The 27,397-nt window shown below is 43.1% G+C and overlaps 2 protein-coding genes, 1 long non-coding RNA gene and 1 pseudogene across 3 annotated transcripts in view; all 4 read left to right on the top strand.

The window, feature by feature from the left end:
* Positions 1-1,768, top strand: part of LOC126078816 (uncharacterized) — a 38,591-nt gene extending 36,823 nt beyond the window's left edge. The window contains exon 3 of the long non-coding RNA XR_007518169.1: positions 1,495-1,768. This is a non-coding gene — a long non-coding RNA (uncharacterized LOC126078816). The remainder of the gene's footprint in view (positions 1-1,494) is intronic.
* Positions 1,769-1,831: 63 nt separating this feature from the next.
* On the top strand, positions 1,832-3,747 carry KDM4D (lysine demethylase 4D). Its single transcript, XM_049889698.1, has one exon. It carries the CDS (start codon positions 1,832-1,834, stop codon positions 3,407-3,409), a length of 1,578 nt encoding a protein of 525 aa, XP_049745655.1. The 3' UTR covers positions 3,410-3,747.
* A 576-nt stretch (positions 3,748-4,323) lies between these two features.
* Positions 4,324-8,588, top strand: LOC126078884 (endothelial differentiation-related factor 1-like; annotated as a pseudogene).
* A 1,228-nt stretch (positions 8,589-9,816) lies between these two features.
* Positions 9,817-24,106, top strand: LOC126078882 (lysine-specific demethylase 6B-like). The gene is made up of 2 exons (XM_049889694.1): positions 9,817-9,933; positions 20,114-24,106. Exon 2 carries the CDS (start codon positions 20,519-20,521, stop codon positions 24,104-24,106), a length of 3,588 nt encoding a protein of 1,195 aa, XP_049745651.1. The 5' UTR covers positions 9,817-9,933; positions 20,114-20,518.
* Positions 24,107-27,397: the final 3,291 nt, after the last annotated feature.

Below are 27,397 nucleotides of genomic sequence, written 5' to 3'. Positions count from 1 at the left end.
TGGGTTTGGTTTTTTCGTCCAGTGAATGTTTAGTTCATTTATTTTCAATAACTCTTATGCTTCTTTAATGCTTTTTCATTCTAAATGCTTTTTTTAATTAAAAATTGAAAAGAAAAAAATTTGTGAAAGTCCTAATAAACCAAAAAAACCAAGACCCTTTGTCAAGAAGTTGATTAGACATTCTGATGGATTTGTCACCAACACCCAAGTTCACAGCAGGGTATCAATATTACTCCAGAGACTCCTGTGATTGTGAATGTTATGTGTCAGCTTGGCTAGGCCATGATTCTCAGTAGCGTGTAATTTTCCTCCATTTTGTGATCTCCTATAAGTAACATAATGTAATCACCTCCACGATATGATATGATGTGATCAGCCGATTAGTTGTAAGGGGAGTTTCCTCAGGGGCATGACCTGAACCCAATATATATATGGATCATCTGGAAAAGCTTGCTTGCTTGCTCTGGATCCTGCCTCTGGTGTTTTGGAACTCGAGCCAGCGACCTGCTGTATTGCCTGCCAGTCTTGGGATTTGTCAGCCTCTACCGCCTATAAAAAAAAAAAAAATTTTTTTTTTCTTTTACCACCTGTGAGCCAGCAGCCTACTGTCTGACCTGCCAATCTTGGGTCCATGAGCCCCTGCAGCTACCTGAGTCAGGAGAAACCTCCCACGTGATGCTTGACCCACAGACTTGAGACTTGCCAGACTCTGCAACTGCACGAGCCTTTTCCTTGAGATAAATCTCTCCGTGTATGTATATATATTTTTTATATATATATACACGCTTCACTGGTTCTGCTTCTCTAGAGAACCCAGCCGAAGACAGACTCCCCTTATGCTCCCACTGATAATAAGCTCCCTTTTTCCCAAAGGGCACCACTACTGTGACCTCTAACATTATAGATTACTCATTTTCCTTTTAATCAACATACAAATGTAATTATGTTATAGATATTTTGAGTCTGCTTAATTTTGTTCAATGTTTATAAAATCTGTTTCTGTGTTTGCAAGTAGCTTTTGTTTATTTATTTTCATTGCTCTATGGTATTTTTTTTTTATGGTATTGCATTTTGATGAATATACCACAATGTATGTATCCCTTTTACTGTTTATGGACATTTGGGTTGTTTCCAGTATTTGGCTATTATATTAGAAATGATGTTATGAACCTTCCTGGTCATGACTTTCAGTGCACATCTGTACACATATCACAGGCATATGAAACAGCTGGGTCATAGCACATGCATATGTTCAGTTTTAGTAGAGAGCGCCAATGTGGTTTTCCAGTGTTACTGTAATGATGCACGTTCCCTCCAGTAGACCATGAGCATTTTCACTGTTCCACATCCTCACCATCACTTGTATTGTCAATCCTTTAAAGTTTTAGCCTTTCTGCTAATTGTGTAGCAGTGTCCCATTGTGTTATTTAATTGGTAGTTCCATAATAACTTTTCAAACATTAATTTTGAACCTCTCTATATTCTTTCTTTTAGGTTTAGCTTTAAACACCACCTTGAAGATATACTCTGCCACTCAGGTCTAGATGATTCAGTAGCCTCAAGAGGACAGCCAGCACCAACAGAGGAACATCACAGAGTTGTGGGTTCAGCCATCATCAATAGCTGGGCAAGAACTGCTCTCCAGAGTGGAGTCCCCCAGTGAATCAGCAAACCCAAGAAAGATTGTCATCTCATTTGCTTAAAAGTCAGCTGGTGGTTCCTGCTGCCTCACAAATACACCAACCCATTTTTTTAAATAACATCTTCCCCATCCTCAACTATATAAACATACTTAGAAACATAGGAAGTGGCTACTTATTAACCTGAAACTATGAAGTCTAAGGTCAGCTGTGCTCAGAACCCAACTTGTAGCATAATGATATTTCATCCAACCAAAGAAGAATTTAATAATTTTGATAAATACATTGCTTACATGGAATCCCAAGGCGCACACCGAGCAGGCCTGGCTAAGATAATTCCACCAAAGGAATGGAAAGCCAGAGAGACCTACGATGACGTCAATGACATCCTAATAGCCACTCCTCTGCAGCAGGTGGTCTCTGGGCGGGCAGGTGTGTTTACACAATACCATAAAAAGAAGAAAGCCATGACCGTGGGGGAGTATCGCCACTTGGCTGACAGTGACAAATACCGCACTCCACCGCACCTGGATTTTGAAGACTTGGAGCGAAAGTACTGGAAGAACCGCCTGTACGACTCTCCGATTTATGGCGCCGACATCAGCGGCTCCTTGTTTGATGGAAACACTGAACACTGGAACCTCGGAAACCTGGGAACAATTCAGGACCTGCTGGAACAGGAGTGCGGGGTCGTCATCGAAGGCGTCAACACGCCCTACCTGTACTTCGGCATGTGGAAGACCACCTTCGCTTGGCACACGGAGGACATGGACCTGTACAGCATCAACTACCTGCACTTCGGGGAGCCCAAAACGTGGTACGCGGTGCCCCCGGAGCACGGCCGACGCCTGGAATGCCTGGCCAGGGAGCTTTTCCCGGGCAGTGCGCGGGGCTGTGAGGCCTTCCTGCGGCACAAGGTGGCTCTCATCTCGCCCACCGTGCTCAGGGAGAATGGCATTCCCTTCAGTCGCATCACCCAGGAGGCTGGCGAGTTCATGGTGACGTTCCCCTATGGCTACCACGCTGGCTTCAATCACGGCTTCAACTGTGCCGAAGCCATCAACTTTGCCACCCCGCGCTGGGTCGATTATGGCAAAGTGGCGTCTCAGTGCAGCTGTGGGGAGGCCAGGGTCACGTTTTCCATGGACGCTTTTGTGCGCGTTCTGCAACCCGAGCGCTACGAGCTGTGGAAACAGGGCCGAGACCAGGCGGTCGTGGACCACAGGAAGCCCACGGCAACAGCAAGCCAGGAACAGACCGCCTGGAGGGAGGCCCGGGTACCCGCGAGAGCTGCACGGGGCCTGCGACACCTCCCGCCCCGCCGGGCTCCACGCATCCCTAGGCCTGTAGCCTCCGGCAGTGGACCCCGCCTCTGCGTCCCGGTGGGCCATGTGCCCCGCTGCTCCTCCGCAGCCCACAGTGTTGCTGTAAAGCCTGAGACCACCGCCACCACCACTGCCACCGCCCGCGACTCTGCGGAGCCAGACCTGACCCCACTGCAGACCCGGGGTCTGCCCGCCCCCCATCTCCAGACTTCACCTGGGAGAAGAGGTCGTGGTCGTCGTCCTCGGGAATTTGCGGCTAAGGAGCAGACCGTCCAGGCCCCTGCCAAGAGACGCCTTTCTGTGGGCACAGCGCGCATGTCTCTGGAGCCTGAGGCTCAACTCCTGTCTGGGGGTGGACCTTTGGTGGACCACCCTGCACCTCTGAGCCCTGGACCCCAGCGTCCTGCTAAAACTTCTGGGTGCTGTTGTGCCCCACCCCACTAGCCACAGAAGCCGACTTTGTACCCCAGTGCTCTTCTGTGTGGAGGCTTGCAGGACACTGGTTGTGCATGAGAGCGCCCCTGCGGTGACGCCCCTGGACCCTGCTGAGTCCCTGGTATTTACTTAGTCCGTTATACCATGTTCTTCCTCCCCGACCCCGGAATGTCTTCGGACACTGCTAACTTCTCTGTCACCACTGGACACTCTTGTGCCTTTCTAAGAACTGGGTACCGTTGAGGTTGCTGGAACCTGATCCTGCAGGCCCACTCTGGACCCTGCTGCACTTCTGAATCCTGGGATTAGGTTCCTCTTCAATTTCCCTCTCTCTTCTTTTCCTTCTTCCCCGGCCTTTTCCTTGCAGAAACTATGCCCTTTTGACCAATTCGGTCAACAGAGCCTCAGAAACACTTTATGACCTTACTGAGTTATTGATGTATTTAAAATGTGTTTCTTCACACTTATATTAAAGGTAACTAAAATGTTAAAATCTGACTTTATTTCTGAAATTGTAGTTTCCAAGAAGGGGGGGTAATATTCTTTCCTGCACTTTTCTTAATAATTATTTCAAAGCATTTAAAGCAAAACCTTATTTTTAATGGGCTGGTTCCACTGTGTGGTGGTGGTCAATGAATTTGGGGCATGGTTGCTGGGTTCTGGCTGGCTGGCTGGGAGGATTTGGTTTGCATCCGTGCCTCGAAGATGACTAGGTGGAGTCACCTGGTACTGGGCTGGGAACTTGGATAAATTGCTGGGATGAATGGGCAAACATATGAAAAAAATGCTACCATCGCACTATTTTCTCTCCAGCTCTCCACTCACAGCTTTTTCAAAGCCATGTATTTTTCGTTGTTGATTGATTGATTCAGCCCAATAAACAAGTCCACAAATAAATGAACAAGGTAAGTTCAATTGGCGATATGTGCTGGGAAGAAGCTAAAGTGGGACGAGATGATCGATCAGGATGGGCAGGGGCGGGCCTAGAGAAGGTGGTCAGGGAAGGCTCACAGAGCGGGAGACCCCTGTGGGACCTGATAGGAAAAGAAGCTCCAGAGCAGAGTCTTCCACCTGGAAGAAACAACAAGTGCAATTGACCTAACCCGGAAGTTGGTGTCTTTGCCTTTCCAAGGAATAGAGAAGCAGCTCATTTGCGTCTGGAGCATAGACAGGAAGGAGGAGAAAGGCAAGCTGGGGCTAGGTCATGTATGCTGCTGTAGGTCATGTTAAGTGTTTTCTGTTTTTTTTTTTCTGATTTCAAATGAGAAGGCATTTTAAGTTTAAAATAGCAGTGGACATGATGTGATTTGCATATTTGAATAAATAGCCTCGTTGTTCTGTGGAGACTGTGGGGTGCGGGGGAGGGGAAGCAGTTCAGCATCAAAATAAGACTGGTGAGAGTTGATGGTTAACTAGATTTAAGCATTATATTGCAAATGCACAGAAACGGACAGATTCAGAATATATTTTGGAATTAGAAGCTTATAGTTTGGATACAGAAGGGAACACTTCAGAGAAGCATGCCATCCTTCCCCATTCTGGAATTTGAAGCACCCAGTGAAAAGTGAGTGGTTACTTGAAGCGGTGGCATGACACCTAGGGTTGGTGTCACCCTCTGCATAGACCTCCTCCCTTACCAGACAGTAGAGAATCCATAGTAACATTTATTATCAATTTTAATCATAGAATAATATGTGATAAATATAATTGTAAATTGCTTAAGTGTAATATTTCTTAGATTATATGAATACTAACAACAAAATTGTAAAATCTTCCTACAATGAATCGCAACATTATTAGTTAGACATTATTAGTAACTAAGTGGAGCCCTTTTTTTTTTATTTTTCTCCTTTTTCTTTAAATTACTACTTCATTCACATTACTGATATACTTTCACAAATACTAACTACCACAATATTGTAGCTAAAACACCAGGAACTTTGACAAAATCAGCAACTATAAAAACATTGGCAGCAGTGAGAACAACAGCAGTGCTTGTACTGTGTGCAGAGGATACAGGGGATTTGAAGTGTTATTGTAGTTGGGTAATAATGGCAGCTCCGACCAGAGCTCATTAAAAAAAAGAGCTCATTAGACAGCTCAAAAAGTAAATTAGAATAGAGTTTTAGCCTCGGAGCTGTATTGATACATGTGAGCTGGGCTTTCAAAAACTATTTTTGTTGTTGTAACTACAGGGATATTTTTATAAAAAATAATACATTTCTGCTGAAATATTGCACAAAAATCTTATAGACGGTCATTTTGGTGTGATACCCTCTGACAGTGTTACTTGATGCATTTCTGGTGCTGTCTGCACCCCTTGCACGGGCTTAGTGATGCCATGGGTTTGAAGTTCTGAATGACGAACAGCCAAAACCTATGTCTTTATGCCATGTAGCTAAGCAACTTGTCTTTCTTAATGTAACAGGAGATGGAAGCTTCTCTCCCTCCCTCTGTTTTTTCTTTCTAGCTTCTAATTTGTATTTGCCCTTAGGACATGTCTGCAAATGACCTTGAAAGGGCTGTGAGTATTGATTTGGGGGTTATAAATAAATTTTGGTGACTGGTGAATTTGCAAATATGGAATCCTCAAGTAATGGGGAACAACTAATTATCTTAACTGCATGGGGGTGCATTTGGGAGTCCTTCATAGGATTTTAGTGTCTCTGATACGATACATTTAAAGGGCCTTTAAAAACAGCGGAAGGAAGGTGTGACAGTCTGCTTCTGTAAAGATTTACACCCTTGGAAACCATATGGGGGCAGTTCTACTTTGCTCTGTAGGGTCACTGTGAGTCAGAATCAACTCAAAGGTGATGGGTTTGGTTTTGGGTTTTCTTTCAGCTTCACCCCTGCCTTCAGAGATACTCGGTATTCAAATTCAAGAATTCTGGCCTTGTTTTTACAGTGTGGTAAAGGGTGGGGTCGGTGGCTAGCTCTCAGTGGAATTTCCCTCCGGGGGCCATTTGTGTTTCGCCTGCCTCTGCTCTGCAGTCTGTTGCTGCTCTTTCATCCACTTTAATTTCAATATAATCTAGTTCAAGATTACGGACATCATTTGGTTTCATGGAAGATGGAGCTTATGATTTCTTTTTCTGCAAAAGGGGAAGTGAGTAGAACGGCCTATAACCAGCTGTCTTGGAATTAAAGACTGCAGTTTGCTTTTTCCTTAAGTTGACTTTACCACTGGGGAAACTATTTTATGCCCCTCCTAATCCTCAGACTTCCAACACCTTCTTTGCCCATTCCCAGCTGATAACTTTCTCTACTTCACTGTGAAAACAGATGCAGATCTGTCCCTCACTCCCTCAGGTTCCAACCCCAAGCCTATCATCTCTACCTTTTCCCCTGTCACATGTCCCTGCTCCTACTAAAGGAGAAACCTAGAAACTGTCTCCTCATTTGTACTCTGGGTCCTATCACTTCTTGCCTCCTCTAGGACGTCCATCCTACTGCGCCTCTCTCTGCCATCCTCACTTTCTCTTGGAACACTCCAATCAGAACTTAACTGTCCTCTACCAAGCTAAGTAATTACTGGACTTGAGATGAAGTTGTATGACCCACATAGGGTTGCCAGATAAAATACAAGATGCCAAAATATTGCATGGGATTGATTTATATTAAAACATTATTGTTTATCTGAAATGCTAATTTAACAAGGTGTTCTGTATTTTTATTTGCTAAATCTGGCAGCCCTAGATCCAAGTCAACTATTGGATCTTGGTTATTAACACAGACTCCAAGAAATCAGTCCATGACACATGACTTACACATTACCAGCTCTGTGTGAATAATGACTCCCTCAGCTGATATCTCCAGCTCTGGTCTCTGCCCTGAGCGCCAGGTTCAACTGTTTGCTTCTGTGTCATGGGTCCCCAAGACCATGTGTAGGTTCAATAATTTGCTAGGAGGACTCACAGGCTCAGCATATAGTCATACTCACAGCTATGACTTATTACAGCTAAAGGATGCAAAGCAAAATCAGCAAAGGGAAAAGACATATGGGGCAATGTCCAGAAGAAACCAGACTTGGGCTTTCAGAGTCCTCTCCTAGTGGAGTCATACAGGGCACTCTTAATTCCCCCAGCAATGAGTTGTAACAACATGCGTGAAATGATGTCTACCAAGGAAGCTCATTAAAGACTCAGTGTCCAAAGTCTTTATTGGGGGGCTGGTCATGTCAGCAGCCTCTGCCTGGTATGTACCAAAATTCCAGACTCCCAGAAAGGCGTTAAGCATAAATCATATTGTTTGCACAATTTAGACACAGTGAGTCATTCTTATCGGAATAAGAATGGAGACCCTCCTGAAATCCAAGTTCCCAGACACCAGCCAAGGGCCAATCTTGCAAGCAGACCTTTCTTAGGATAATGGTCTCAGGCCTGCTATGTTAACTCTTTTCTGCACAACTTGAAATCTCCCCTTGGATATCTAATAGATACGGCAAACCTCTTACATCTGAAGTGAACATACTTATTTTTCCCTCCCAAACCTCTACTACAAGCATTATTTCCCATCTCAATAATGGACACAAATACCCATTCAAATTTCCAGCTAAAATCATTGTTATCGTATTTTATTTCTTTTTTATTCACATCCCCCAGCCAATCTATTAGCAAGTCAGATTGCCTCTAGCACAAAAATATACAGGTATTAAACTTGTGTACTTCCACAAAAAAGAGAAAAAAAAAAAAAAAGCGGCTGCGGAGCCACGGGATAGAGCCACCGACCTTGCCCGACCTGCCGTGACCGAGAGTGACTGGGACATGGTGATGGTGCTGCATAAGAAGGGCCCCACGCGGCCCAGGCCAAGTCCAAGCAGGCCATCTTAGCAGCTCAAAGATGAGGAGAAGTTGTGGAGACTTCCAAGAAATGAGCTGCTGCCCAGAATAAACAGCATTCAATAACCAAAAACACTGCCAAGTTGGACCGGGAGACGGAGGAGCTGCACCGTGACTGGGTGACCCTGGAAGTGGGCAAGGTGATCCAGCAGGGCTGGCAGAGCAAGGGGCTCACGCAGAAGGACCCGGCCACGAAAATCAACGAGAAGCCGCAGTTGTCGCCAACAATGAGAGCGGATGGGCCATCCCTAACAAGCAGGCTCTGGGCAATATAAACAGCCATCGACCTCAAACTCCTAAGCAAGGACACTGGGAAGTCCATCGAGAAAGAGCTGAGAGCGAAATGAACACAAAGCCTGGAAATCAGTTGTTGTGGCTGATCTCGTTGGCTGGTTCCCCACCACCAGAACCACCCGGCCAGCGGTTCCTGGGGCGCTGGACTTGCTGGGGGACCTCCTCACCTCACACCTGTTGTCAAACAAACAAAAGCTTGCAAGGTCTTTGGCTCTCCTGTTGCTTCCCCCCCGCCCCACTCCATCTTGATGGGACGCCTCCCTCCACACGCACCTAAGCGGTAGCAGTGTTAGCTTTGAAACCTGGGGGTGTGGGTGGAGCCGTCTCTCAGCGAGAGGTGGAGGGCCGCTGGGCGGTTCACACAGGCTTCCCCGCCTTGCGATGTCAGAGAGTCAGAGAGGCTAGTAACAGTCCGTAGCCCTTCCAAATGTACATACATATATATGTATATAAACCAAACCAAACCCACTGCCATTGAGTCAATTCCCACTCATAGCAACTATATATGTATATACATAATGTGTGTGTATACATATATATATCACAAATATACCCACTTCTGTGCATTTCTAAGTTTTAAAAATTGCCAATTTTCACCTGGAATTGTACATTCAAGTGTAACTATTTCCACTTTTATACTCCAAAAGGCATTCACCACATAGCCATTAGATTGCTCTTTTTAAGTGCAAATTGTGTCATTTCCCATTTTTCTTAATTCTAAAATTTTTAAACAACTTCCAACTTACAGAAAAGTTTCAAATACAGTATAAAGAACTTTTTTCCCCCTGGTCCATGAAAGTAAAATTAACATCATAATGCCCCATCGCCCTCCCCATACTTAATTGTGTATTTCTTACTAAAAGGACATTCTCCAAGGTAACCACCAAAATTAGGAAATTAATATTGATGCGTTACAACCATTTAATACACAGATGCCATGTAATTTTTGCCTCCTGCTCTGTTCTTATTCCCAGCTCATTTTAGTTTTCTACATGAAGTCTGATCCTTGGACTTAGGGGTCATTTTGCCATATTCTATGCAATGAAGATAATAGTTTTTTAAAATACTTTCCAACATTTTTTAATTTCTGTAGCACTTAAGGCTGCCCAACAACCCATCCACTGAAGTAATTGTATTCATCCCTTCAGGGGAGGGCCGATACTGCAACATTTAAGATTCTTGAATCTCCTTAAAGACCACGTGGCAGTCTTAAAAGTCAAGATTTCTTTCTCAGAAGAGAGATTTCCCAACTTCTTGTAACATACCAAGAGCCAAGCTTGAAGGACTGCTCATTTGGAAAACTCAGGATGTGAGGTAGAGGAAATTCTCAGTGCATAGGAAGAAGTAGAAGAAGCCCTTCTAGCACTGAGAAGAGCCTAGGAGGAAACAATGCAAGAGGTAAGAAAGAAATGTGTGATTTCCTTTGGACGTTAAGACCCCATAGCAAACGTGGAAGAAGGGAAGAGAAAGGCTATAGAAACAATGACAGGTTTGGTGGAATCCTAGTTCAGACATGTCTGAGGGCTCAGTCTAGTGAACAAAAGACAGTCAACATAGCTCAAAGCAGCTACCCCAAAGCTAAAGGGCAAATTGTTGGCCTGTTTCCTGTACAGGCATGATTGAAGAAAAATCTCAAGTCCTTGACAACTGTGGGGAGTTTTTAATGAAGTGTCTATTTGGGAAAGAGAAATCCACGTTTAATGAAATGGCAGGCACAGAGAGGGTGGGCTGCGATTAGAGAATGAAGACAGTGGGCTGACCCAGCCAGGAGAAGGTGGCTCAGGCCCTCCAAAGCTACTGCTGGTCTCCTGTATTCAGGAGCCAACCCAGGATTAAAACCACAGACTCTGAAAAAACAAACAAGCAAGACAAAAAAACACAAATTCTGGTATCTTCTTTGGGCATGTGGTTTAAAAAAAAAAAAAGGTGAGCGTGATGGAGAACGATTTCATCTGGAACAAGTAAAAAAAAAAATTACATAATAAGGAGGCTAAATTGAGCAAGAAGGTCATTAACAACTGTTGCACTGGATCGTCAGCCTGGCTGCCCGGGGGGAATAAGGGTGGAGCGGGCAGATCCGTAGAATGAGAAAGATGAGGAGGAAGATGACAAACAAAACAGTATTTGCATCTGAGTGGCTAGCACACAATGGGGCAGACTGTCCTATGCTGTTATCCTTGTGGAGACTGTGTTGCCGCCATTAGGCTTAATTAATAAAGTTGGATATGCATACTTAGTGGTTTCTAAAAACCTGGTTCTACAAATTTAAAAAGTGGTTTACGTGAATTCACAATAGGTTTCATGAACTCCCTGAAACTACTTATTTCCAGTTCTTTTAACTTGAAAAGACACTCTCATGTTCTTCTCTGTGTTTATGCTTGACTGTTAAAAAATAAAATAAAATAAAATTTTTTTATATAGAATGTATTTAAAGATGTCTCTTGCATATTAAAACTTTATAGATATTATTAGTTCTTCGGTTGCAGACTAAGTCCTGCATTATCAATTGTGCCTATTAATATTTGGCAAATACAGGCAAAATAACAACAAACTAGACACATTCCTGTAGTGTCTGGTTGCCACAGCCTGGGCGTGTGCTCTGAGATTAGACTTTATCATCCATTTAGCTTCAGGCAGTCTCTGAAATTATTGAAATGTTGTTCTACTGAGTCCATTGATTGAGGATGGTGGAATGTGATGTAAATGTATATATGTGTGTGTATATGCATTAGGAGCCCTGGTGGTGCAATGGTAAAGCGCTCAGCTGCGAACCAAATGGTAGATGGTTCGAACCCACTAGTGCCTCTGCAGGAGAAAGAGGTGGTGGTCTGCTTCCATAAAGGTTACAGCCTTGGAATCTCTACTCTGTCCTATAGTCACTATGACTCAGAATCGGCTCAGTGGTGATAAAAACAACAACAAAAACCAAACCCATTGCCATTGAGTCAATTCTGACTCCTAGCGAACCTAGAGGACAGAGTGGAACTGCCCCAAGGAGCACCTGGTGGATTCAAACTGCCAACCTTTTGGTTAGCAGCCATAGTTCTTAACCACTATGCCACCAAGGTTTCCCAAAGGCAATCGCCTGTTTTGTTTTGTTTTTAATCTTTATGGCATTAGAGGCATTACTCCTCTTTATTCTTCTTTTAAATAATTGTCTTGGAGATTCTTTTTAAATACCTGACCCCACCACTTAGCAGCTCTGTGACATTGAGTAAGTTACTTAATATCTCTGTGACTCAGTTTCCTCATCTACAAAATAAGGTTAATCACAGGATTTGTATGTAGAGCACTTTGAATCGTATTTGACGTTTGATAATCACCATATGTTAGCTATTTTAATAATATTTTTATTAGAGATAAAGACTTCTGTTCACCAAAAGCTATGAAAAAGAAAGTGAAAAGACAAACTAAGGAGTGGGAGCAGATCTTGTATCACGCATATCTACCAAATAGCTAATACCCAGATTATATATGGAAATAATATAAAGATAGACAGTACAATGGAAAAATGGACAAATTATTTGAATAGGTGCTTTTTGAATGATAATATCCAAATAGTCAGTAACTACATAAAAAGATTGTTCAGCCTCATTAGTAAGTGGGGAAACACTAATCATAAAGCCATACCACCACACTCCCACCTGATTGAATAAAACTAAAAAGGTTTACTAAAAGGTTTACAAAGGCGAAGAGCAATGAGCACCCTAATACACAGCTGGTGAGTGTAAACATGCTATATTTTGTAATTTAAAATATTTTTTAAAGCTGCTTAAATTGGTAAAAACTGTTGAAAACAGCTTGGAGTAATGTTAGGAATTGAATTGTGTCCCCCCCCACCCCAAAATATGTGTCAACTTGGCTGGGCCGTAATTCTGAGTATTATGTAATTAATCTCCATTTTGTGATCTGATGTAATTATCCCATGTGTTGTAAATCTTAACCTCTATGATGTTTCAACAACATAAACAGCGACTATACACATGGATCTCACTGGATGAAAAACACAGGAAAAAATCAGCCACATCTGTGGAAAGAGACGATGGAAAAGCTCAGTACTTTTTAATTTCTGAAAAAATTAGCCAGTGAAGACATCATGAATAGCAGAAGAAGACTGTCTGATACAGTGCCGGAAGTTGAGCTCCTGAGGTTGGAAGCCCCTGCAAATAAGATCGGGGAACAGCTACCTCCCCAAAGTAGAGCCAACCTTAATGACGTGGATGGAGTCAAGATTTCGGGACCTTGTATGCTGATATGGCATGACTCCAAATGAGAAGAAACAGTTACAAACATCCATTAATAATCAGAACATGGAATGCATAAAGTATGAATCTAGGAAAATGGGAAGTAATCAAAAATGTAATGGAATGCATAAAGGTCAACATCCTAGGCATTAGTGAGCTTAAATGTGCTGGTATTAGCCTTTTTGTATCAGACAAACATATGGTCTATCATGCAGGGAATGATAAATTGAAGAGGATTGGCATCCCATCAAAAAGAATATTTCAAGATCTATCCTGAACTACAACGGTGTCAGTGATAATATTCATATGCCTGCAAGGAAGACCGGGTAATATGAATATTATTCAAATTTACACACCCACCACTAAGGCCAAAGGTGGAGAAATTGAAGATTTTTACCAACTTCTGTGTGCAGTTTGAAATTGATCAAACATGCAATCAAGACGCATTGATAATTATTGGTGATTAGAATGTGAAAGTTGGAAACAAGAAGGCTTAGTAGTTGGAAAACATGGCTTTGGTGATAGAAATGGCATCAGAGATCGAATGATAGAATATTGCAAGAACAATGACTTCTTTATTGCAGGTATCTTTTCTACAACACAAACAGTGACTATAGACATGGACCTCACCAGATGAATACACAGGAATCAAACTGACTACACATATGGAAAGAGACTATGGAGAATCTCAATATCATCAGTCAGAACAAGACCAAGGGCCGACCACAGAACAGACCATCAATTGCTCATATGCAAGTTCAAGTTGAAGCTGAAGAAAATTAGAGCAAGTCAACCAGAGCCAAAATAACAACCTTGAGTATATCCCACCTGAATTTGGAGAGCATTTCAAGAAAAGATTTAACGCATTGAACACCAGAGAACAAACAAGTTGTGGGATGACATAAAGGACATCATACATGAAGAGAGCAAAAGGTCATTAAAAAGACTGAAAAGAAAAGACTTAAATGGATGTCAGGAGAGACTCTGAAACTTGCTCTTGAACACAGAGTAGCTAAAGCAAAGGGAAGAAATGAAGAACTAAAAGAGCTGAACAGAAGATTTCAAAGGGCAGCTCTAAAAGACAAAAAGTATTACAATGACATGTACAAAGACCTGGAGTTAGAAAACTGTAAGAGGAAGAACACTCTTGGCATTTCTCAAGCTAGAAGAACTGAAGAAAAAATTCAAGCCTCGCATTGCAATTTTGAAGGATTCTGTGAACAGTGCAGAAAGCAGCAAAATAGGATGGACTGAATACACAGAATCACTGTACCAAAAAGAACTGGTTGATTCAACCATTTCGAGAGGTAGCATATGATCGAGAACCTATGCTGTTGAAGGAAGAAGGCCACGCTGCATTGAAGGCACTGGCATAAAACAAGGCTCCAAGAACTGACGGAAAACCAATTGAGATGTTTCAAGAAATGGATGCAGCTCTGGAGGTACTCACTTGCCAGTGTTTGATATTAATGACATTGTAGGATAATTTCCACATTCTGTTGGATCACTGTTCTTTTGGAATGGACACAAATATGGATCTCTTCTAATTGTTTGGCCAGGTAACTGTCTTACAAATTTCTTGACATAGATAAACTTGCACCCTGAATTCAGACTTCTAACCACATAAACTCTGAGAGAATAAATTTCTGTTTGTTAAAGCCACCCACTTGTAGTATTTCTGTTATATCAGCACTAGATAGCTAAGACACATGATAGAGTTAGAATTCACATAATCTATGACCCAGGGGATCCTTACTTTTTCTAAAGTAAGAGTACCCATGTGCTACAGCATAGGTGTCTGAGAATATTCAGAACAAGACTGTTTGTAAGAGGCAGAAACTACCCAAATAGTAAGAAACATTTATACAATGTTGAATACAATGAAGCAGAACAAACTACAGTTATGGGGAACAACTTAGATGAAGGCAAACACGCACACAAGAATATGTAAACTATGATTCCATTTATACCCCAAAAATGCTCTGCCATCAAGTTGATCCTGACTCATAGTGACCGTATGGGACAGCGTACAACTGCCCCATGAGATTTCCTAGGCTGTATATCTTTAAGGAAGCAGACTGCCACATCTTTCTCCCTCAGAGAAGCTGGTGGGTTTGAATAGCCACCATTTGGATTAGTAGCTGGGTGCTTAATCACTGGGCAACTAGGGTTCCCATCCATTTATATAAGGTTACTTATAAAGTAAGTAGGCCTGATGGTGGAACAATTAAGCACTTGGCTGCTGATCAAAAGATTGATGGTTCCAACCCACCCATCAGCTCTGCTCTCATAAAGATTACAGCCTAGAAAGCCCTAGGGGTCAGTTCTACCCTGTCACAATGGGTTGCTGTTTAAGTCAGAATCAGCTCAATGGCACCTAACGAAAACAACATATATAAAGTTTTAAAAATAGCCCAAATTTTAATTCAATGTTATTTAGGAAAATTAATACCCTTGATGTTAGGACGGGGTTAGTCTAGGTGGCAGATGGGGCTATGATTTGGGGGAGGAGGAGCACGAGTCATTATTTCTTGACTGGGGTGGTGGTTACGCCTATGCTCACTCTACAGTTCTTTGTTAAGCTGTACATATATGTTTTATGCATTGTCTGTGAGCATGCTCTATTTCATAATTTAAAAATGTAAAAAAAAAAACTGCTTTTGCTTCTAAAAAATTAACAAGGATGAAGTGGTTTATAGAACTATTTGGCTTATATTGTGTTGTATTGTTTATAGACTGTTAAAATCTTGATTATATTTCTATAATTTTTATTTCTAATATTGTATATTTGTGCCTTCTTTTTATTATTTATTTTATTGCTTGTTATTAATAGACTTTATTTTTTCAAACCATTTTAAATTTATAGAAAAATTGAGCATATAAATGCAGAGTTCCCATATAACCTCTCCCCTAAACACCACAGTTTCCGTACCGTTAACATCATACATGGCATGGTACATTGAATGAACCAATATTAATATGTCAATTTTAGCTAAAGTCCATTTTTAATTCAGATTTTTATAGTTTTTACTTAATGTCCTTTTTCTGTTCCAGTATTCTATCCAAGTAACCACATTACATTTAGTTGTCTTGTCTCCTTAGGCACCTTTTGGCTGTGACAGTTTTTCAGACTTTTCTTGTTTTTGGGTAGTACTGGTCAGATATACTACAGAATTTCCTTCTGTTAGAAATTATCTGATGTTTTTCTCATGGTTAGACTGGGGTTATGGGTTTTTTGGAGAAGGTCACAGAGTTAAAGTGTCATTTTTATCATACTGTATTAAGGGTACATATTATCAACATGGAGGCCCTGGTGGTGTAGTGGTTAAGAGCAATGGCTGCTAACCAAAAGGTTGGCAGTTCAAATCCACCAGGCACTCCTTGGAAACTCTATGAGGCAGTTCTGTGCTGTCCTTTAGGGTCGCTATGGGTCAGAGTCGACTCGATGGCAGTGGGCTTAATTATCAACATGATCTATGATTACTGATGTTGATCTTGATCTGCTGGCTGAATAGTGTTTGTCAGGTCTCTCCTCTATAAAATTACTCTTTTTCCTCATCTTTCCATGTGCTACTGTTTGGGAGGAAGTTACACCTAAGGATTGAAGGCTTATGCTCCCTCCCACTCCTTTAGGGTGAAGTATCTGCATAATTTAAGGAGCCCTGGAGGCCCAGTGGAGCCCTGGTGAAATGGTTAAGAGCTTGGCTGCTAATTAAAAAGTTGGCAGCTCGAATCCACCAGCTGCTTTTTGGAAACCCTATGGGGCAGTTCTACTCTGTCCTATAGGGTCGCTATGAGTCAGAATCGACTCAGTGGCAATGGGTTTGGTTTGGTTTTTTGAGTTGTTGGCCCAGTGGTGAAGGGCTTGGCTGCTAACTGAGCTTGACTGCCAACTGAAAGGTCAGAGGTTAGAATCCACCAGCTACCGCTCTGTGGGAGAAAGATGTGGCAGTCTGCTTTCCTAAAGATTGTTGTTGTTGTTGGGTGCCGTCAAGTCAGTTCCGACTCTCTCTTTTTTTTCTTCATCAGTATCTCCAATGCTTTATTTTATTTTTCTTTAAGAATATCAGATTTCATTTTAATTATTCATCTCTATTTTCATTTATGTTCATTTCTTTATCCTTCTATCGTTTTTATCTTTCATTTTCGTTGGCTTAATTCTGTTCTGTTTGCTTTTCCTTTGTTTTTTACTAGATGCTTGAGTTGAACATAAAATAGATTGATTTCTAGAAATGTGGATATTTATTTTCAAATAAATATGGTTGGGTTCAGTTTTTATTCTAAACTTTGCATTTTATTTCATTGTGGTCAAGCTTGTGCTCGATACATTGATTGCATGAAATTTTTATTGATATTTTGTGGCCTTGTATAGTTTAATATTTGTAAATGTCTTATATTTTTGAAAAGTATTTTTCAGTTGTTATGGTTGCTGCAGATTATAGAATCCAAATTAAATTTGTAGTTCAATGTTTTACAGCGTTATTAATTTTCTTTTAGGCTCTATCAGTTTCCGAGAATTGTATTAAAACAGATTCTCGCCGTATTTGCGTATTTGTCGGTTTTACCTTCTAACGCTGCCTTTGTTTTCCAAGTCTTACTGCTTGGTGGTTTAAAAAAAAAAAAAAAATTGCCATCAAGTTGATTCTGAATCACAGTGACCCTATAGGACTGAACAGAACTGTCTCAAAAGTTTCCAAGGAGTGGCTGGTAGATTCGAACTGCAAACCTGTTGGTTAGCAGCCAAGTTCTTAACTACTGCACCACCAGGGCTCCTCCCCTTATTTTCAACCTTTTAGCTTGCTTTGTTTCTTAAAAAAACCTTGGATTAAATGGAATGGGCAATCAGGGACCTAGACTTTTGATTGCACTACGTGGGTGTTGATTGTGTTAGAGTACTGGGGCGGTATAAAGTCGAAATCAGCAGGACATGAGGATTCATTTGGTGGCTAGGAGGAAACCATCTCTGGTGCTTGGATAACCTTTGTATGAAATCAGGATTTTGGCTAGTGGAAGGTGGGCCAATTTATTTTTCTGTTACTTTTGCTCGTGAGCCAGAGTTACTGCCCTATTATAAATTTAAAGACTAGTAAAACACTACTTGCTGTCCAGTTTCTGATTCCCAGAGACCCCTGTGTGTCAGAGAAGAACTGTGCTCCATGTTGTGGGTTTTCAGTGGGTGATTTTCCCGAAGTAGGTCACTAAACTATTTTCTCAAGGTAAACCCTGGTGGTGTAGTAGTTAAGAGCTTGGCTGCTAATTCAAAGGTCGACCGTTCGAATCCATCAGGTGCTCCTTGGAAACCCTATAGGGTTGCTTTGATTTGGAATCTATTTGACCGAAACATGTTTGGTTTTTTGTTTGTTTGTTTTTGTAAAAATCTCAAAGATTTTCAGGAAAAAGCATTACATTTGGTTGGTTGGTAGCAATGGAAATGATAAGGTTTCTAGGCTTGGGGAAAACTTAGATCAGTTGGAAGGGAGGGCTTAAATTAGAGGTCGTGATTGAATTCTGGTGTATTAGAGCTACGATGAGTGGATTAGAAAGGGTGGGAGCTGATTAAATTAAAACTATGATCGGCCTTACCTTGAAAATATTTCACCTAGACTTTGAATCCTTAAGGAAATTATCTTTCTGGGTCCTAAAGTATCTTCATTTCAAATTAAAATTTTAGGCTAGCAAAAGGTAAACGCCACTTTTCCTGTTTCTTTTTCCCTCTTAAAGAAAAAAAAACATTAAAACAATGGCATTCCATATCAGAAAGCACTTTTTCCTGTTAAAAATCTCATTTATTTTTGCATTTAATGAACAAACGTGAGTGTATGTCAATTTTAGATTTTTTCCCTGATACATGGTTATTTTTGTTGTTAAAAGCATTGAGACCTTTTTGGGAGGAAGATGTAAGAGCCTGCTTCCATAAAGATTAAAAAGCTTGTAAACCCTATTGGGCAGATCTACTCAGTCCTGCAGGGTCTTTATTCTAATTATAGAAATTCTTTTTTTTTTTTTTTAGTAAAGTGTTTTTAGTAAGTATATTAAAATAATGAGATGGATGTTGAGTTATTTCAAATGTTTTTCTGCGGGTAACGATAATTTTTCCTTTCTGTCTGCTACTGTATTGAGGTATACTGTCAGACTTTTTTGTTGGTCATCCTGCAGTAATGTGGCACAGTGGTTAAGAGCTTGGCTGCTGAACAATAGGCCAGCAGTTCAAATCCACCAGCTGCTCTTGGACACCGTATGGAGCAGTTCTATGCTGTTCTTTAGGGTTGCTATTATGAGTCAGAATCAACTTGAAGACAATGGGTTAGTATTTTTTTAATGGCCTACTGCATTAAGATTTCATACAATTTTATTAAAGATTTTTCTAACTTTTCTTCTGGTAATATTGGGTGTATAGGTTTCTTTTCTAGCCATACCTTCTCTGGTGTTGGTATCAAGGTTATGCTTTGTTGTTTGCCATCTAGTCGATTCTGACTTACAGTGACCCTATAGGACAGAAAGGAACTGTCCCCATAGAGTTTCCTGGGCTGCAGTCTTTTCTCCCATGGAGCCACTGGGCAGGTTTAAACCACCCACCTTTCGGCTACCAGCCAAGTTCTTAACCATTACACCGTCAGGGCTCCTGGGGTTATACCTTATAAAATGAACTGCATATTTTTCATACTAAAGCTTTTCTAAAGGTTGTATAAGATCGGAGGTGAGATTCTCCCATAAAATGATGTCTCACAGGTTTTTGGGGTCATGTTTAAACAATTATTTATGTTTTATTCTGCTTGTTGGTGAGAGCCTGAACTAGACATGACTGCCTTGTTTTTCTGGCTCTCATGATCTTTCCACCTATGACATGGTGCAGCCTTACCACTTTTCCAATGCTCATTATGTGGAAAATATTTGCATTTTCCTTCTCTGACAGGTTTCTGCCTTACACAGGTACTGGCTTTCACAGGTTTTACTGTACCTTCTTTTAATGCCTATCATTTGTTACTCCTGGTCTTTTCTAAGAATCAGCTTTTGGTCTTGGTCATGATTGCTGTTACCTATTCTGTTTCCTGTGTCGTCATTTCTGATGATTTCTTTTGTTTTTTCTTTCCTTTCCTAAATTTTTTTTTGGAGTTACTTCATCCACTTTTGAGTTGAATGCTGAATTAATTTATTTTCACACTTTTCCTTCTGTCCAATTTGATGTTCCTCTTTTTCTGTCTTATGATTTGAACTTAAGTTTTAATTTTGATATTAACATTTCCATACTAATTACCTTTAGTTTAGCTTAGTGCCAGCTCAGTATTTCTTTTGTCATCCACTTATTTTAACTGATTCTGCTTTCTTTTCTTTAGATTTCCTTTTAAAACTTCCTTGAAGAGTCACTGCTCCAGTGGGGCTGGGAGCTACCCATGCACTCAAGAATGACAATGAGGAGAAGCCTCAGAAGACAGAGTTAGACTCCACACTGAGGAACCTGACAGAGCTACAGGCTGAGCCAGGCCCTGACTGGGAGTACACGTTCCCCAGGGAGAAATTTGTTCAGAAAAAATGCCGACCAAAGTGGAGTCCCTCTGGTGAATCAGCAAGTCTGGAGAGATACTGCATTTGTTTAAAAGCTCAAGTCTGAGTTTTGCCTCACAGATAAACCAACTCATTATAAGCGATAAACTATATTTTAAAAAGTTACTCCCCAGCATTCCCAGGTATCTAGAACATACCTAAAACTTTGAGAGTCTCTGGTTTTTTCTATTGCAACCATGAAGCTTGAGCCCTGTGGTACCCAGAGCCCACATTGTACCATCATGACCTTTTATCCAACCATGGAAGAATTCAAAGATTTCAACGAATACGTCGCTTACATGGAATCCCAAGGCGCACACCGAGCAGGCCTGGCTAAGATAATTCCACCGAAGGAATGGAAAGCCAGACAGACCTATAATGACATCAGTGACATCCTAATAGCCACTCCTCTGCAGCAGGTGGTCTCTGGGCGGGCAGGTGTGTTTACTCAATACCATAAAAAGAAGAAAGCCATGACCGTGGGGGAGTATCGCCACTTGGCCTGCAGTGACAAATACCGCACTCCACCACACCTGGATTTTGAAGACTTGGAGCGAAAGTACTGGAAGAACCGCCTGTACGACTCTCCGATTTATGGCGCCGACATCAGCGGCTCCTTGTTTGATGAAAACACTGAACACTGGAACCTCAGAAACCTGGGAACAATTCAGGACCTGCTGGAACAGGAGTGCGGGGTCGTCATCGAAGGCGTCAACACGCCCTACCTGTACTTCGGCATGTGGAAGACCACCTTCGCTTGGCACACGGAGGACATGGACCTGTACAGCATCAACTACCTGCACTTCGGGGAGCCCAAAACGTGGTACGCGGTGCCCCCGGAGCACGGCCGACGCCTGGAACGCCTGGCCAGGGAGCTTTTCCCGGGCAGTGCACAGGACTGTGAGGCCTTCCTGCGGCACAAGGTGGCTCTCATCTCGCCCACTGTGCTCAGGGAGAATGGCATTCCCTTCAGTCGCATCACCCAGGAGGCTGGCGAGTTCACGGTAACGTTCCCCTATGGCTACCACGCTGGCTTCAATCACGGCTTCAACTGTGCCGAAGCCATCAACTTTGCCACCCCGCGCTGGGTCGATTATGGCAAAGTGGCGTCTCAGTGCAGCTGTGGGGAGGCCAGGGTCGTGTTTTCCATGGACGCCTTCGTGCGCATTCTGCAACCCGAGCGCTACGAGCTGTGGAAACAGGGGCGAGACCGGGTGGTCGTGGACCACAGGAAGCCCATGGCGCCAGCTGGCCAGGAACAGACCACCTGGAGGGAGGCCCGGGCACCCGTGAGAACTGCGAGGGCCATGAGCCACCTCCAGCCCAGAAAGGCCCTGCCGCATCCTAGGCCTCTGGCCCCTGGAAGTGGCTCCCGCCTCTGCAACCCTGTGTGCCCTGCACCCAGGTGCTCCTCCACTGCCCGCAGCACTGCTGTGGAGCCTGACGCCTCTGCCATCGCCATCGCTATCACCACCGCCACTAGCCCTGGGGAGACGGGTCTGACACAGACGCTGACTGTAGATCCACCTGCTCTGAATCTCCAGCTTTCACGTAGCAGAGGGGATCGAGGTCGTCCTCCTGGTCGTCGTCCTCGGGAATATGAGGCCCAGGAACAGACCATCCAGGCACCAGCCAAGAGGTGCACCCCACACACAGTTCTGGGCCCCAAGGCTCAGCCCCCACCTGGGAATGAATCTTTGATAGAAGACTCCGCACCTGTGAGCCCTGGAATCGAGCACTACAAACTGTGGAAACAGGGGCGAGACCGGGTGGTCTTGAATCACAGGAAGTCCATGGCGCCGGCCAGCCAGGAACTGACCGCCTGGAGGGAGGCCCAGGCACCTGATAGAGTTGCCCGGGGCCTGAGGCACCTTCCACCCCGCCAGGCCCTACATCCTCCTAAGCCTCTGGCCTCCAGCGGTGGCTCCCCCCTGTGTTCTCCTGTGTGTCCTGCTCCCGGGCTCTCTGCACGCAGCTCTCCTGTACAGCCGGAGACCACTCTCACCACCACATCCAGTCTCATAGCTTCAAGCTCCAAAGAGCCTGGCCTGACAGCGATGCCCATCCAGGATCTGTCCACTCTGCATCTCCAGCCTTCACCTGACAGAAGAGGTCAGGGTCGTAGTCATGGTCGTGGTCGCCATCATGGTCATCTTAGGGAATCTGAGGATCAGGAGCAGACCATTCAGGCCACTGCCAGGAGGTGCACCCCACACACAGTTCTGGGCCCCAAGGCTCAGCCCCCACCTGGGAATGAATCTTCGATAGAAGACTCCACACCTGTGAGCCCTGGACCCGAGCGCTACAAGCTGTGGAAACAGGGGCGAGACCGGGTGGTCTTGAATCACAGGAAGTCCATGCCGCCGGCCAGCCAGGAACTGACCGCCTGGAGGGAGGCCCAGGCACCTGATAGAGTTGCCCGGGGCCTGAGGCACCTTCCACCCCGCCAGGCCCTACATCCTCCTAAGCCTCTGGCCTCCAGCGGTGGCTCCCCCCTGTGTTCTCCTGTGTGTCCTGCTCCCAGGCTCTCTGCACGCAGCTCTCCTGTACAGCCTGAGACCACTCTCACCACCACATCCAGTCTCACAGCTTCAAGCTCCAAAGAGCCTGGCCTGACAGCGATGCCCATCCAGGATCTGTGCACTCTGCATCTCCAGCCTTCACCTGACAGAAGAGGTCAGGGTCGTAGTCATGGTCGTGGTCGCCATCATGGTCATCTTAGGGAATCTGAGGATCAGGAGCAGACCATTCAGGCCACTGCCAGGAGGTGCACCCCACACACAGTTCTGGGCCCCAAGGCTCAGCCCCTATCTAGGAATGAATCTTCGATAGAAGACTCCACACCTGTGAGCCCTGGACCCGAGCGCTACAAGCTGTGGAAACGGGGGCGAGACCGGGTGGTCTTGAATCACAGGAAGTCCATGGCGCTGGCCAGCCAGGAACTGACTGACTGGAGGGAGGCCCAGGCACCTGATAGAGTTGCCCGGGGCCTGAGGCACCTTCTACCCCGCCAGGCCCTACATCCTCCTAAGCCTCTGGCCTCCAGCGGTGGCTCCCCCCTGTGTTCTCCTGCGTGTCCTGCTCCTGGGCTCTCTGCACCCAGCTCTCCTGTACAGCCTGAGACCGCTCTCACCACCACATCCAGTCTCACAGCTTCAAGCTCTGAAGAGCCTGGCCTGACAGCGATGCCCATCAAGGATCTGTGCACTCTGCATCTCCAGCCTTCACCTGACAGAAGAGGTCAGGGTCGTAGTTGTGGTCGTGGTCACCATCATGGTCATCTTAGGGAATCTGAGGATCAGGAGCAGACCATTCAGGCCACTGCCAGGAGGTGCACCCCACACACAGTTCTGGGCCCCAAGGCTCAGCCCCTCCCTAGGAATGAACATGTGATAGAAGACCCTGCACCTGTGAGTCCTGAACTCCAGAATCCTGTTAAAGCTTCCGGGGGCTGTGGAACCCCTTATGTTCAACCCTTGGTGCTCCCACATTCTGATTCTCCAATTCACCCTGGCCCATGGCTGCTGTCACTGGACACCATTACAGTGAATCTCCCTGACACTGTTCCACTGAGTCCTCCCAACATCCTTGTGCCTCTGAGAAAACTCCCTAGTGACACAGCTGAGGACTGCATGACCTGCGTGAACCTGCTCAAAGTTATTGCCATGGACCACTCTTATGCCCGAAGATCCTGTCCCCAGCTCAGGTTGCCAAAATCTCCTGCACTCATGACTGTGATCTCTGGGGACAAACTAAACAGATGTAGCCATACTGCTGAGTCCTGAGATGTATCCAGCACAGTGGGTGTTCTTAAACCTCTGGGCTTAAAGAAGGGGTATTGAAAATGTGGCTGTGCCTCTGACATGCCCAGCCTCAGGAATGTTGGAAGCTGCCAGCTAAGCTCCAGCTTGGAGCTGGAGCTCTCTCTGGTGGAGACCCTTTTACCTCCTAGCACATTTTCAGGCTGCTTGATGCTTTCTCATACTATGACAACCAGGGCTACCAGAGACCACTGAAGTGGACCTCCCTACCCCTACTACTGCCATACGATGTTATAGTACCTCTCAGGGACTCGCAGACCACTCTTGGACACTTATGTCCCTGTGTCCCCTTCCATGGCCTGGATTCCATGAACATGGCTTGTTTCTGATGTTATTCTCAGGATAACTCCCTTGCCTACTGTCCCTGAACCTATTGCTGTCCAGTTAATTTGACCATTTGGTCTCAAATAAATGATTTGTAACTTTATTGATGTTTATTACATTCATTGTTTTTACTGTGTATCTGCCAAACAAACATAAATTTTTAAAGTATGTTTAAAAAATCAAAATTATGTAAAGGAGATATATCTAAAACAAAGTGACTTATCACCTATCTAGAGACCAGAAGAGCTACATGGTGCCCTGCTACCACTACTGACCCTTCTAACTGGGACCACAAAGATTGCTCAAGCTAGTATTGGAGAAATGTGTAAAACAAAACTGAAAATCTTTAATAGAAACCTCAGACCTACTGGACTGGCAGAGACTAGGGAACTCCAGAAACTATTGTCCTGAGATACTGTTTAAACTTTGATCTGAAACTTCTGGCAGTCACCTTTTAATAACCCATATATATATCCTCTATTTTGAGACCCAGTGATCAATATTTATCCTAAAGCAAAGATGAGAAGACCATGGGGTAGGAACAGGGAAGTGAGAATAATGGAAATGGAACAACCAGAATGAAAATAATGAAATAATGAGAATGTTGATGAAATGTGGAAAATGTAACCAATCTCACTAAACGATATGTGTAGAAACTGTTAAAGGGGAACCTAATTTGCTGTGTAAACTTTCATCAAAAGATCAATAAAATATTTTTTAAATAATAGTATAACTAATAAACCAATAAAAAAAAAACCAATAAAGAGCCCCAATAATATGGATACTTTTCCAGCAGAGTTTATTTTACTAAATCCCAGATGAGATGGAAAATCTAAAACATAAATCTCTATGTAAGAAATAGAGGAAAATATCAACAGATCTACCTCTTTGAAATCAGTAGGAGCTATTCACAGCGGAATTTTGTGAAACCATTAAAAACCTTTAAAAATTTTTCCAAATTTATTTAGGTATCTGAAAAGAAGAAAAATATCCAACTTTTTAAAATGACCATGATGTCGATAGAAAAATCTGACATACTGCACAATGAGAGGAGATTATAGACAAAGCTTATTTCTGAACACAGATGCAAAAATTTGTAATTAAATATTAACTAAGAGAACCTAATTACATTAAAGAATAATAAAGAAAGAGGAACTGGAGTGTATTGCTGGAAGGCAATGTTGGTTCAAAATTAAGAAATCTACTACTACAATTCATCCTATCAACACATCAAAGAAAAAAAAAGAGATTACAAATACCTTTTTTCAACAACATAAACGACAACTATACAGGTGGACATTGCCAGAAGGAATACACAGGAATTAAGTCGACTTCATCTGTGGAAACAGATGATGGTAAAGCTCAATATCTTCAATCAGAAAAAGGCCAGTGGTTGCCTGTAGAACAGACCATCAATTGCTTTATATAAACTCAAGTTGAAAGTTAAGAAAATTAAAACGAGAGCCAAAGTATGACTTTGAGTATATCCCACCTGAATTTAGTACTATCTCAAACATAGATTTGACACATTGAACGCTAATTACCAAAACCAAGGAGTTGGGGGATCACATCAAGGATATCATACATGATGAGATCAACAAGAAAGGTGATCCATATTGAAGTTGTCCACGATTTCACTTTACTTGGATTCACAATCAACCCCTCATGGAAGCAGCTGTCAAGAAATCAAAGGACATATTCCATTGGGCAAATCGGCTGCAAAACAAATCTTCAAAGTGTTAAAAAGAAAGATGTCACTTTGATGATTAAGGTATCTGGCCCAAGCCATGATGTTTTCAATCACCTCATATGCATGAGAAAGCTGGACAGTGAATAAGGAAGACCGATGAAGAATCGATGCCTTTGAATTATTGTGTTGCTGAAGAATATCACATATACCATGGACTACCAGAAAAACAAACAAGTCTGTCTTCCAAGAAATACATCTAGAGTGCTCCTTGGAAAGGAGGATGGCAAGACTTCATCTCACTTACTTAGGACATATTATCAGGAGGTACCAGTCCCTGGAGAAGGAGATCATGTTTGGTAAGGTAGAGGGTCAATGAGGAAGACCCTCAACAAGATGGGTTGACATAGAGGTTTCAACAATGGGCTCAAACATAGCAAGGATTGTGAGGATGGCACAGGGCCAGGAAGTGTTTCCTTCTGTTGTAAATAGGATCAGTATGAGTCAGAAGTGACTCGATGTCATCTAACAACAAAAAGTGCGTTGAGGAAATCTGCTGCAAAATACCTCTTTAAAGTGTTCAAAAGCAAAGATGTCACTTTGAGGACTAAGATTTGCCTGTTCCAAGCCATGCTATTTTCAATCACCTCACGTGTATTCGAAAGCTGGACAATAAATAAGGAAGACTGAAGAATTGATGCCTTTGAATTATGGTGTTTTAGGTGAATAATGAATATGCCATGGACTGGCAGAAGAATGCACAAGTTCGTCTTGGAGGAAATACAGCTGAATTGCCTGTTGGAAATGAGGGTGGGGAGACTTCTAGTCATCTGTACTTAGGACAAGTTATCAGGAGGAACCAGCCCTAGAGAAGGACATCAAGCTTCGTAAGGTAGAGGGTCAGGGAAAAGAGGAAGACCCTTTACGAGATGGATTGACACAGTGGCTACAACAATGAGCTCAAACGTAGAAATGATTTATGGACATGGCACAAAACCAGGCAGAGTTTCGTTCTATTGTACATGGGGTGGCTATGAGTTGGAATGAACTCAATTGCACCAAACAACAACGAAGATGATGTTAACAAGGCAGGATTAGAGGCAGTTATGTTAATGACACTGGACACAATCTACAGGATTAGGTTGTATCTTGAGTTAATCTCTTTTGAGATATAAAAGAAATTTAACAAGCCATTAGAGATAGAAGGACCTCTACAAACAAAACAGAAGAGTCAGATTGCATTC

The sequence above is a fragment of the Elephas maximus genome, chromosome 7 (genome assembly GCF_024166365.1).
Source record: "Elephas maximus indicus isolate mEleMax1 chromosome 7, mEleMax1 primary haplotype, whole genome shotgun sequence".
NCBI classification, from domain to species: Eukaryota; Metazoa; Chordata; class Mammalia; order Proboscidea; family Elephantidae; genus Elephas; species Elephas maximus.
This window is presented reverse-complemented; position numbering and strand designations above follow the sequence as displayed.